The 12,761-nt window shown below is 46.1% G+C and overlaps 1 protein-coding gene across 1 annotated transcript in view; it reads left to right on the top strand.

The window, feature by feature from the left end:
- LOC130113060 (VPS10 domain-containing receptor SorCS1) overlaps positions 1-12,761 on the top strand; it is a 316,719-nt gene that overhangs the window by 216,057 nt on the left and 87,901 nt on the right. The window contains exons 5-8 of the mRNA XM_056280571.1: positions 593-666; positions 10,225-10,289; positions 12,108-12,226; positions 12,434-12,523. Of these exons, the coding sequence (XP_056136546.1) occupies positions 593-666; positions 10,225-10,289; positions 12,108-12,226; positions 12,434-12,523 (348 nt within the window). The remainder of the gene's footprint in view (positions 1-592; positions 667-10,224; positions 10,290-12,107; positions 12,227-12,433; positions 12,524-12,761) is intronic.

Raw genomic sequence — 12,761 nt, 5'->3', positions numbered from 1 at the left:
TCAAATCGGCGATCCCAATGGAATAGACCGCCACGCCACCCAGACTCCCCCTATATAAGTTTACTGTCATTTTGAGTGTATGTGTGGCTGTGTGTATATATACATATGCACTTGTGTGCTGCATATATATATGTACGTGCACGCATGTGTGTGTGTGTGTGTGTGTGTGTGTACAAGAGAGTGTCCGATTACATCACAAAATTCTTCTCCTTGGCAGTTGCAGGAAGTCAGGGTGTGTGTGTGTGACCTGTGGTAGAATGTGTCCTGTATTCTGTGATGTTCCTAAGACATGTTAATAAACCTTTCAGTATTTTAATGCTATGTAAATTCAACTCTAATTTATTGGATTCAGACCAAACATTTTAAATGTTAGTGTGTGTTTGTCTATGTGTGTGATTGTTTGTTTGTGTGTGTGTGAATTTACGTTTATATGTTTTCTATGCATGTGCATTCACATGCCATGTAATGTCTCATGCTAACAAAGCCTTTTTCAGATGAGGATGTTTGTATTTAACAAAAAGGCTGATTCAAATTGACTTTTTTTTAAATGTTCATGACTTGATATGTTCTTGTGGTTGTGTCTCTCACACAGCTGTACAGCTCCGTGGAGTTTGGGAGGAGATGGCAACTTGTCCACGAGAGAGTGGCTCCAAATCGGTTCTACTGGTAAGCAAAGCGTTTTGGCAGAACTATTCAAGTCGTTGGTCAGGGAGTAAGCCAAGTCCAGGACCTCGCACTCACCTGATTGCTCTTTTCAATACCCTCTCTGATGCCGCTGTGACTTTCAAAGTCTTTTCAGGCTAATGCCACTTGGCCAAGATCCCGAGTCAAGTAAAGTCCATTTTATTTGTATAGCCCATTATCACAAATTACAAATGTGCCTCAGGGAGCTTTACAGTAACACAACACCCTGTCCTTAAACCCTCGCATCGGATAAGGAACAACTCCCTAAAAAAAATTTTAACAGGGAGAAAAACTAGGAGGAAACCTCAGGGAGAGCAGCAGAGGAGGGATCTCTCTGCAAAGACAGACAATGTACAATGGATGTTGTGTGTACACAATTTACACAATACAACATTGAAAGAGGACAACAGAATTATCATGGAATCATAAAATATATGAAGAATAGGATGAGGAGGTTGCCAAGCAGTGTCCCGAAACCACTGGAACAGCCTAGGACCTGAGCCATGCGACCGCCATCGCCATGTAGACCTGACAGGAGGACAGACTACACATACACACAGGGGAGATTAACATCACACCATTCACACATGCAGGGGAAGAGACAAGAAAAAACATTGGCCACACATCAGAGTGAGAGAAGGATATAGCATTGAAACAGGATAAGGATTCATAATGAAAATGATTCATACGTGAAAACAAAATGTGATGAGGAGGATGCCAAGCAGTGTCCAGGTGGTGACCACCATCACCATGGAGACCTGGGAGGAGGACAGACTACACGTGCACACAGGGGAGAGTCACATCATACCATTCACATATACAGGACAAGAGAAAGGAGAAGACATCATTTAGAGAGAGAGAAAAGATGTGAGAGAAGAGAACAGTTTGCAATAGTCAATAATCTAAACTCTATGATCTTGTCGGCAGAACAGCGCTTGGTAAATTCATTGAGACAGAACCCGACCGCCATTCAACATAGGTCATGAAGTCCTCAATTTAAAGGCAACTAATTATAGGCTAAGGCAAAAAGATGAGATTTAAGTTTGGATTTAAAGGACTCGGCAGACTTTGATTGTCTGACAGCAGATTATTCCACAAGAACAGGGCCCGACAGGAAAAGGCCCTGCCACCAGCTGACTTTGGGTACACACATGCACGCTGTATTTTGAGGGTGGAGAGCTCGAGATGGGATGTTCTTTTTAAGGAGATCAGACAGATTTGATGGAGCAAGTCCATTTAGTATTTTATAAGTCAGAAGAAGCACCTTGAAGTCCGATCTAACATGGATAGGAAGCCAATGAAGGGAAGCAAGAATTGGTGTAATGTGGTCAAATGTTCTAGTTTTAGTTAGGATTCTAGCAGCAGCATTTTGAAACATCTCAATACTTTTAGTACTAGCATGTGGTAGACCCGAAAGCAGAACATTACAGTAATCAAGTCTGGATTAAACAAATGTATGTATTAGAGTCTGCATCAGCTGTAGACAGGAAAGACCGAATTTTAGCTATGCTATGTAAATGAAAAGGCAGTCTTGGTGATTTCTTTAATGTGCTTATCAAAGGAAAAGCTGGGATTAAACGTAAAACCAAGATTTTTGGCTACCATACTTTGTGAAATCACAGAGTTGTCGATTGTTATTGTTACTTAATCAAATCGGTGTCTGTCTAGCAGAGCCAATGACTAGTGTCTCAGTTTTATCTGAATTTAAAAGCATGACATTTAGTTACAGCCAATTTTGCCAACTGCCAATCAGACCATTAAATTAGTCATTTGATTATGATCATCATCCCCTTATAGGCATATATGGCTGAGTATCATCCGCATAGCAATCGAAACTTATTCCCTGACTGTGTATAATTTGGACAAGAGGAGACATAAACAGAGAAAAATAGAGGGTCAAGAACTGAGCCTTGAGGTACGCCATATTTAGCGTCAGAGAATTTCAATGTCATATTATTATAGCAGACACAATGTGTTCTTACAGATAAGTAGGGCTTAAGCCAAAAGAGAGCTATGCCAGAGACACCAAAATTACAATTTATTCTGTCTAATAATATACAGTGATCAATGATGTCAAAGGCTGCACTGAGGTCCAGGGGTAGAAGCACAGAAGTGGAATCAGAGTCCATAGCTAGTAGAAGATCACTCACCACTCTGATCAGAGCAGTTTCAGTGGAGTGAAAGGCACTGAAAGCAGATCAAAAAGGTTCGCAGACAGAGTTTACTTCTATATGAGTCGAAAGGTTTTGATACACAACTCCCCCCAACGCTTGAGAAAGGAATGGAAAGATTAGGGACTGGTCGATAGTTACTAAGAGACCCTGGATCGAGATGTAGTTCCTTAAGTAGAAGTTTGACAACACCTCTCTTAAAACTGCAGGGAACAGTACCCAGTAGTAAGTTATAAGTGAATAATTATTATAACAAATATTAATAAATAAATAAATAGATGTATTAATTAATTAAATCAATTAATTAAATCATTATATGAATTAATAATGTCTTGCATTGTAGGTCCCAGGAAAGGCCAGAGTTTTTTTTTTTCGTTGTTTTTTTAAGTTTTGGTGGTAAAGGGTCAAGTAGGCAAGTAGTGGATTTAGAAGCTGACACGAGTTTAGTCCAAGTATCAAGAGAGATAGTTGCAAAAGCTGTAATAACAGGGACTATCAGTGACTCATTGTATAGATATTAATTTGGGAATGCAGTACCTGCAGGAGTAGCTGGAGTTGAAGAACTAATTGTGTTTATGATCTAATCAACCTCATTGCAGAAAAAGTCTCGAAACTCATGGTGAGCAGCTAATGAATGGCTGCTCACCATTCACGGCCAAGGGAAAATCTGGGATTATGCTTATTAATATTGATTAAGCGAGAGAGATACACTGTTTTCGCAGCAGCTAAAGCATGCTTATAGTTTTTCAATAAACACTTATGCCATGAGAGGTAAAAAAAAAAAACAACTCCAATTTTGATTTTTGCCATTTACGTTCCAGTCTCTTGCAGGCCCGCTTAAGAGCATGTATCTCTTATTAAACCAGGGTGTAGGCCGCTTTAGTGGTTTAGCTCTGGTAGCAAGGTGCAACTGAATTGAGGAGAGTAGAGAGGGCCACACTGAAGTTACTGTTGAAATATTCAACGGAGTCTGTCTCTACAGTGAAAGGAGCCAAGACTTCAGGCAGCTGCTGGCCAAATGCAGCTAGTTGATGGACCAGCGTGGTGAGTGGCGATTACATCTGTGCTGACATTAACAGGGCAGGCCAATAATGCTTCAAATATAATGAGAAAATGATCTGACACAGCAGATGTGGTTGGCAAGACAGTCAGATAAGAAACATCTATCCCTTTAAGATAGATCAACAAGCACCAGAAAAGTCTTACTTAGAGGATCCACAGCCTTATTCACATGAATATTGAAATCGCCAAGAATTAGAATCTCATCAGAGTGAGTAACAAGACCTGAGATAAATCCTCCACATTCTTCAGGAAATAGTGAGTAAGGGCCAGGAGGTCGATAGAGCATCACAATCTGGACTGGGAAGAGTCTGTTCATGGCTGAGGGAGATGGACTTAGAGCCTCAAAAGACTGGAATTTAGATTCAGGTTTAGAAGTTAAATTGAAAATAGATTTAAATATCAAGGTGACACCCCCACCTTGTTTCTCTGCCCGAGCTACATTGGTATAAGTATAGTTGGGTGGGGACGCTTCATTTAAGGAAAGGAAAACATTTGGTTTCAGCCATGTTTCACATAACCCAATCATATCAAAACAAGAATCAGATCATTTATTAGTAAGGCTTTGGTAGACAGTGATCTGATATTCATGAAACCAGATTTAAGCATCTTGTGGAAATAATTAGTAGTAGGCAGAACTTCAGAGCTACCTATAGGTGAAACATTAATTGGAATTAGACATATTGTATTATTAGTTGACATTTTTGAAGACCTACACTTTGAACGATGTCTGTTCACACTTTTGATAACATTAGATGTTTGGCTCTGTAGTTTTATTATATTTGTTGGACAGTTCACCACCCCAGTGCTAGGAATGATTATTAGATTATTGTGATTGACACGGCGGCACGGTGACGCAGTGGTTAGCGCGGTCGCCTCACAGCAAGAAGGTCCTTGGTTCGAGCCCTGGGGTAGTCTAACCTTGGTGGGTCATCCTGGGTGTGGAGTTTGCATGTGCTCCCCGTGTCTGCGTGGGTTTCCTCCGGGTGCTCCGGTTTCCTCCGACAGTCCAAAGACATGTAGGTCAGATGATTTAACCATACTAAATTGTCCTTAGGTATGACTTGGTGTGTGCGTGTGTGTGTGTGTGTGTGTGTCGGCCCTGTGATGGCCTGGCGGCCTGTCCAGGGTGTCTCCCCGCCTGCCAGCCAATGACTGCTGGGATAGGCTCCATTATCCTTGCGACCCTGAGAGCAAGATAAGCAGTTCAGTTAATGGATGGATGGATGTGACTGACACGTTTAGGGGAGGAGATCCTTGGGGCAATACAGCAGGGTAGGGAGACGGTCTCAATGTTATAGATCAAGCTGTCAATCTGATAATCTACACTATGAGAAATTCCCTGACTAAGCATATTAACTAAACTATACTGCTCAAAAAAATAAAGGGAACACCTAAAAACACAATATAGACCTCGATGAATGAAATATTTCAGCTGAAAATCTTTATTTATTAGACAGAGGAATGTGTTTAGAGCAAAATAACCTAAGAATGATCAATGGAAATCAAAATCATTAGCCCATTAAGGTCTGGATTCAGAATCATACTCAAAATCAAAGTGGAAAATGAGAACATAGGCTGATCCAACTTCTGTGGAAATTCTTCAAGACGATTCAAAATGAGGCTCAGTAGTGTGTGTGGCCTCCACGTGCCTGTATGCACTCCCTACAACGTCTGGGCATGCTCCTGATGAGACGACGGATGGTCTCCTGAGGGATCTCCTCCCAGACCTGGATCAGGGCATTGGTCAACTCCTGGACAGTCTGTGGTGCGACATCGCGTTGGCGGATGGTACGAGACATGATGTCCCAGAGGTGCTCCATTGGATTCAGGTCTGGGAAACGTGCAGGCCAGTCCATAGCATCAATGCCCTCGACATACAGGAACTGCTGACACACTCTGGCCACATGAGGACGAGCATTGTCATGCATGAGCAGGAACCCAGGGCCCACTGCACCAGCATATGGTCTGACAATGGGTCTGAGGATCTCATCCCGGTACCTAATGGCAGTCATGGTACCTCTGGCTAGCACGTAGAGGTCTGTGCAGCCCTCCAAGGATATGCCTCCCCAGACCATCACTGACCCACCGCCAAACCGGTCATGCTGGAGGATGTTGCAGGCAGCAGAACGTTCTCCACAGCGTCTCCAGACTCTCTCACGTCTGTCACATGTGTTCAGTGTGAACCTGCTCTCATCTGTGAAGAGCACAGGGCGCCAATGGCGAATCTGCCAACCAAGATGTTCTCTGGCAAAGGTCAATCGGGCTGCACGGTGTTGGGCTGTGAGAACAGGCCCCAATTGTGGACGTCGGGCCCTCATGCCATCCTCATGCATTCTGTTTCTCACTGTTTGAGCAGAAACCTGCACATTAGTGGCCTGTTGAAGGTCGTTTTGTAGGGCTCCGGCAGTGCTCCTCCTGTTCCTCCTTGCACAAAGAACCAGATAGCGGTCCTGCTGCGGGGTTGTTGTCCTCCTGCGGCCCCCTCCACGTCTCCTGGTGTACTGGCCTGTCTCCTGGTACCTCCTCCATGCTCTGGACACTGTGCTGGGAGACACATCAAATCTTCTTGCCACAGCACGCATTGATATGCCATCCTGGATGAGCTGCACTACCTGAGCAACTTCTGTAGGTTGCAGATACCGCCTCATGCCACCTCTAGTGGTGAGGGCACTAACAAAATGAAAAACTAACCAAAGATCGGCCAGAAAAGATGAGGACAGGCAAATGGTCTGTTGCCACCACCTGCAAATCCATTCCTTTTATAGGGGTTGTCTTGCAAATTGTCTAATTTCCACCAGGTGGAAATTAGACAATTTACCAACAGGTGAAATTGATTCACAAATCAGTGTTGCTTCCTAACTGGACAGGTTGATATCTCAAAAGTGTGATTGACTTGGAGCTACATTACATTGCTTATGTGTTCCCTTTATTTTTTTGAGCAGTGTAGTTGACTCCACATCCACACGAGGTTTAAGCCCAGCAAGCTCTCTAATCACCTGCAACCTGCTGAATGATAAGTCCAAACTACACCTAGACAGCTACGTATCGCTAGACAAAAGGGCGGCGCCATCTCCAATACGGTGTTTGCTGTTTGCTTTCAGCAGGCATGGGCGGCCCCAGAAAGAAGGCCTGTTGTCAAAAAAAAAACTGAAATGATCCCTACAGAAGTATGAAAACTCTGGAAATATGTACATAATGAATCAATTACATACACTTGACAATGACATTCTACCGGCACTCCCAACATATTAAACATATTGAACACCAGCAGCTTTATGTATTTTGTTTTTTTGGCTTTTCCCCACTTTTTCTCCCCAATTGTACTTGGCCTATTACCCCTCTCTTCCGAGCCGTCCCAGTCGCTGCTCCACCTCCTCTGCCGATCCGGGGAGGGCTGCAGACTACCACATGCCTCCTCCAATACATGTGGCGTCACCAGCTGCTTCTTTTCACCTCACAGTGAGGAGTGTCACCAGGGGGACGTAGCACGTGGGAGGATCACGCTACTCCCCCCAGTTTCCCCTCCCCCCTGAACAGGCGCACCGACTGACCAGAGAAGGCGCTAGTGCAGCGACCAGGACACATACCCACATCCGGCTTCCCACCCGCAGACACGGCCAATTGTGTCTGTAGGGACGCCCGACCAAGCTGGAGGTAACACGGGGATTCGAACCGGCGATCCCCGTGTTAGTAGGCAGCAGAATAGACCACTACGCTACCCGGACGCCCCATCAGCAGCTATCTTTAAACCCATTTTGGAGGGTTTATGGAAGAAGAAAAAAAAGAAATTAAAAACACAAAAAGCTATACATTTACAGAATGTATAGGAGCTCCAGCTAGACGAAGACATTCTGTCAAAGAGGAGCTAGAGTGTTATGATTATTATTATTATTATTATTATTTTATTATTTATGTATTATTTATGTGTCTAACATGCCTGATCTATCTTTGTGGCAGACAGCTACATAATACATTAGGCTATCGAGAATACTTCACTTTTGGAAAAGAGCCTTGTAATTACTGAATGCCATGTGTAATCTCAGTAAAACAGCTTCCGGTTGGCTAGGTACCGTGTTAAGATTGAAGTGATGCTGATGCCCTCCAGGCACCGCGTGCAAAGACAGATTACCACATTAGGCTTCCACTGGGACTTTGCGGTGTGTGATTGCTTTTATCCACTATGAAAAAGAGACCTATAGTGTTTTTCCTAACATGTGTCGTTATATTTTGTATTGTTCCACATCCTTCCCTGGTCTCTGACTGTTCTCCTATTTACCTGGCCAAATGGCGCCACACAGGTCCTGTCCAAATAAGTAACTTTTGGATTGACCCAACACACTTTCGAGAGGCTGTCAAAGCAGTAACAAGCTCGAGAGCCTGGAGTGAGCGGAGCCCGGAACGCTGCCTCTGCAGCTGCTGACAGGCTGCTATTTTTTGGGGGGGGGGGGGGGGGTTGGTTGGTTGTGGCGGTAGCCCCCGGTAATGAGACGGGAGAGGGAGCTGACACTTGATGTACATTTGGCCACCAAACAAGCAAAGGAGATGTTGAGTCTCACTTGGGCACGACTCGCAAGCGAACCTCCGCGAGGTTGTTCGTCAGACGGTGCAGGTTCGGGAGTGCTGGGTAAGAAAAGCGCCTCACAAACCCCAATGAGCGGTGCTGCTACGCTGCAAAGGCATTCCCTCGACGCCGCCCTTCTCCTCCCAAATCTGCGTATGCGCGCAACACGTGCCCATCTCGTGTGTGTACATACCCAACTGGACTCGGGTGGAACACGATTACTAATGTGAAAGCTGAGCGGCGGGGGACTGGGGGGGCGGGGGGGGTAATCATACCCAATATGGAAAAAGCCCTAAATATCAATAGCAGCTAGCTTCCTAAGCACAGGCATGGAAACTTTGAGTACATCACCACCAATCTTCACAAAAGCATCTGGAGCGGACTCTCTGATGTGTGTGTGTGTGTGTGTATATATATATATATATATATTAGGAAATGCTCCAACTCATAACTAAATCCTGTTTGCTGTTTGTTGTTGTTGTTGTTGATTTTGGTAAACTTTACAGATCCCCGTAGCGCAATTCCTCTCTGCATTTAACCCATCCTAGCTGTGTAGCTAGAAGCATTGGGCAGCCGCCGTGCAGGATCAACTCCAGTTCGTCTTGCCATGCCTTGCTCAGGGGCACAGGCAGGAGTATTAACACTAACATGAGCACCCGGAGAAAACCCCACGCAGACACGGGGAGAACACGCAAACTCCACACAGAGAACGACCCGGGATGACCCCCCCAAGGTTGGCCAACCCTGGGGTTCGAACCTAGGACCTTCTTGCTGCACAGCGCTAACCACGGCGCCACCGTGCCGCCATTATTGTTGTTGTTTTTACACCTGTTCCTACGCCTGTCACTAGTCACCTGAGAGCACCAATGCGGCTGTCCAAATCAATGGGATCCCTGGAATCTGGGACGGACCTTCAACTTCGAAGGTTGCCATTAGTAACTTCTGAAAAACAGAAGTTTAAACAAACCTCAACTACCACCAATTCCATATTCAGAATTCTCTCTGTATCGCCCCGTACCGGTCCCGGGTAGCTGACTGGATCGTTCAGTGAAAATGGAAATGCAGTGCGAGAGCGCCGGATAAGTAGGTCATGCTTTTCAGAGCTGCGTTTCATCAGGGAAATCACCAATACCGCCAATGAGGAGCATAATTAGAAGCCGTGGTGGTCCACACATTCTCCTTGTCCCTCTCTCCCTCATCCTCTCTCTCTCTCTTTCTCTTTCCTCTCCTCTGATTCCCTAGTCCGTTTAATACATATTTAATGCAATAATGATTATGTGCAATTCCATCTGTGGGCATCCTTCTGTAGAAAAGTGAATCAACGTCTTCCCCCGTTGCTAATGATGTCAGAAAACGTCTTTTTCAATCTCTCTGAGGGTGGGGTGGGGTGGGGCGGAGGGCTATTAATGAGCTTTTGGGGGTCTTTCAAGACTTTGCACGGTAAACCTAAGGCGCTGCTGCTTGGCACTTAAAACTGTGAATCCTCGCTGAGGACAAAGAGGTGGTCGTTCGTGGGCCGAGGAGGACATTTACTTTGACTGACACAGCACTTGACGCTGTCTCCGTGTAGCTATGCACTTGTTGGGCACCGTGGCAAGCAATCTGTGAGATGAGACAGAATCTGCAGTAGGTTGCATTTTCCTTCGGCACACACACACACACACACACACACACACACACACACACTGGTTCCCCGAGTCAACACACCGATGCTAATGTTCCTGAATGCATTCGTCTCCCTCACAGGTCCAAAATGGGTTTGGACAAAGAGCCCGGCTTGATTCACCTGGAGACCAGCATCTCGGACACACGTGAGTAATTGAATTCTGAGTTCAACGCTCCATTTCCAGCCGCCTCTCTGCTGTATTATGAGTTCTGTGCCCACGTGGGGGAACAACGGGGAGTTGTGCGGGCTTGGCTTGCACAAAGGTCACACGAAGAGGTCGCGGACGCGCTTCCGACCGAGGCCAAATAACGGGGAGAGACCCGGTACACACGTCAGAGCGGCTTTTAACGCGTCTTTTAGCCAGTCGCTGCTCACGTGGGTGTAGGGAAAACCATCAGTAAAGCTTCTGAGTGACAATGGACCCGGGGACATTTCTTATTTCGCCGGGCTGCGTTGATACAATACACCCCATATGCTGATACGATTCAAAATACATTGAATATGAGGTTTCAATTGACCTCTTTTTTTACTTTGTTTTTACAAAATCCTTGACCATCAATTTACGAGCTTTTCCCAGACAGAATTATTTACCCGTCTTAAAAGTTTCACAAACTGTCAGTCCACTTGACAAGCAGTAACCTATATGTTCATTTGTGTTTCCTGTGTGATTGTTGCATAGCTCACTTATGAGGCCAGAGAAGAGAGTGTGTCAGGCGTGTAATGTTCATCAGAACCGTCCAACAGATGTGGGCGTCCGGGTGGCGTGGCGGTCTATTCCGTTGCCTACCCAACACGGGGATCGCCGGTTCAAATCCCCGTGTTGTCTATGGCTTGGTCGAGCATCCCATCAGATACAATTGGCCGTGTCTGCGGCTGGCAAGCCGGATGTGGGTATGTCTCCTGGTCAACCCGGTATCACACCAATGCATGTAATACACCTGCCGGTCTAACGTGTCAGTGTCACAGTTTTCCTCGTTCAGGCGTGAAAAGTGCACGCACGCATGTATGAAGGTGCAGTAGCAGCAGGGGGCGATGATTCAGAGGTGAAGACAGGTTAGGGGAAGGATTTTGGAAAATGCTGTATGTTTCTTTTCCTCCGTGGGGAGTTTCTGGCATTGAGTTAATCATCGCCCCCTGCTGGCACCGCACCTTCCTACACGCGTGTACTTTTCACACCAGAACGAGGCAAACCGTGACACTGACACGTTGGACCAGCGGGTGTATTACACGCTTTGGCATGATACTGGGCTCCCTGGTCGCTGCACTAGCGCCTACTCTGGTCGGTCGGGGCTCCTATTTGGGGTGGATGGGGAACTGGGGGGGGGTGGGGTAACGTGATCCTCCCACGTGCTACGTCCCCCTGGAGAAACTCCTCACTGTCAGGTGAAAAGAAGCGGCTGGCAACACCACATGTATCGGAGGAGGCATGTGGTAGTCTGCAGCCCTCCCCGGATCGACAGAGGGGGTGGAGCAGCAATCGGGATGGCTCGAAAGGGTGGGGTAATTGGCCAGACACAAATGGGGAGAAAAATTGGAAAAAAAAGAACTATCCAACAGATAAGAAAAGGCAGACGCGTACACAAACACCACACAGTCAGGCGTCCCGGGTTATTGCTGGCCGGCCCTCTTGCAGACCAGCACCGCTGCTCATGTGCCTGTGGAAGAAGGCTGACACTGAGCTGGCAGAGGCTAACACGTGGGGACAGGCTCTCTCTCCGCGATGCGATTGAAGGCAGTGAAAAGCAATTTGCATCGCCAGATATCTGTCTTCCACGTCTGCCCTGCCCGCTCCCTTACAGGAGCACTTTACTGACGCTAGTAATGTCAGTAGCCCAGCGAGGCTTCCCAGCGCTGGCTGAAGGCTGCCTGTCTTCATTGACTAATACCGTCACTGATGCCATGGCTTGACATCTGTGTGTGTGTGTGTGTGTGTGTGTGTGTGTGTGTGTACTCTTGAGAGCAGAGGCGCTGTATGTCACCTGCAAACTGCAGAACTGCACCGACGCCAACAAGGGCAAGCCCTTCCCAGGCTACATTGACCCCAATTCCCTGGTGGTGCAAGACGAGTATGTGTTTGTCCAGGTGGGTAATCTCGGAGTTTGGGAAGAAAAAGCACTAGAACAGTCTAAAGGTGTGCTGATTTTTATCAGACATTTCTATGGCCGTCGTTTGTCGCCATGAGCGGTGTAATCTGTCCCCGTTACGCGAAAAATGTTCCGGTTGAATCATTCCATTTTTATTATTTTATGTCGATGAAGTATCTTTATACTATGGTTTCATCTCCCTCAGGTGTCAACCAGTGGGCGACCGATCTATTATGTGTCGGCCAAAAGAGACATCTTCACGCCCATGAAGCTGCCCAAGTACACCCTGCCCAAGGTAACCACCCTCCCCCTCCATGGCCATCGTTACGTAGAACTTCACCTTTACTAAAAAAGTCAAGTCCAGTTAGTTTTATTTGTATTGCCCAGTATCACAAATTACAAATTTGCCTCAAGGGGCTTTACAGCAACACACCATCCTGTCCTGAGACACTCGCAGTGTGTAAAAGTGTTAATAATTACTGCATTGGTTGGTAATACAAGGATATTCTTGCAGTTTTGTTCCCTATTTTGAC

Source organism: Lampris incognitus, chromosome 5, assembly GCF_029633865.1.
Source record: "Lampris incognitus isolate fLamInc1 chromosome 5, fLamInc1.hap2, whole genome shotgun sequence".
Lineage (NCBI taxonomy): Eukaryota > Metazoa > Chordata > Actinopteri > Lampriformes > Lampridae > Lampris > Lampris incognitus.
Note: the sequence above shows the minus strand (reverse complement) of the source record. Positions and strands in the feature narration are given on the sequence as shown.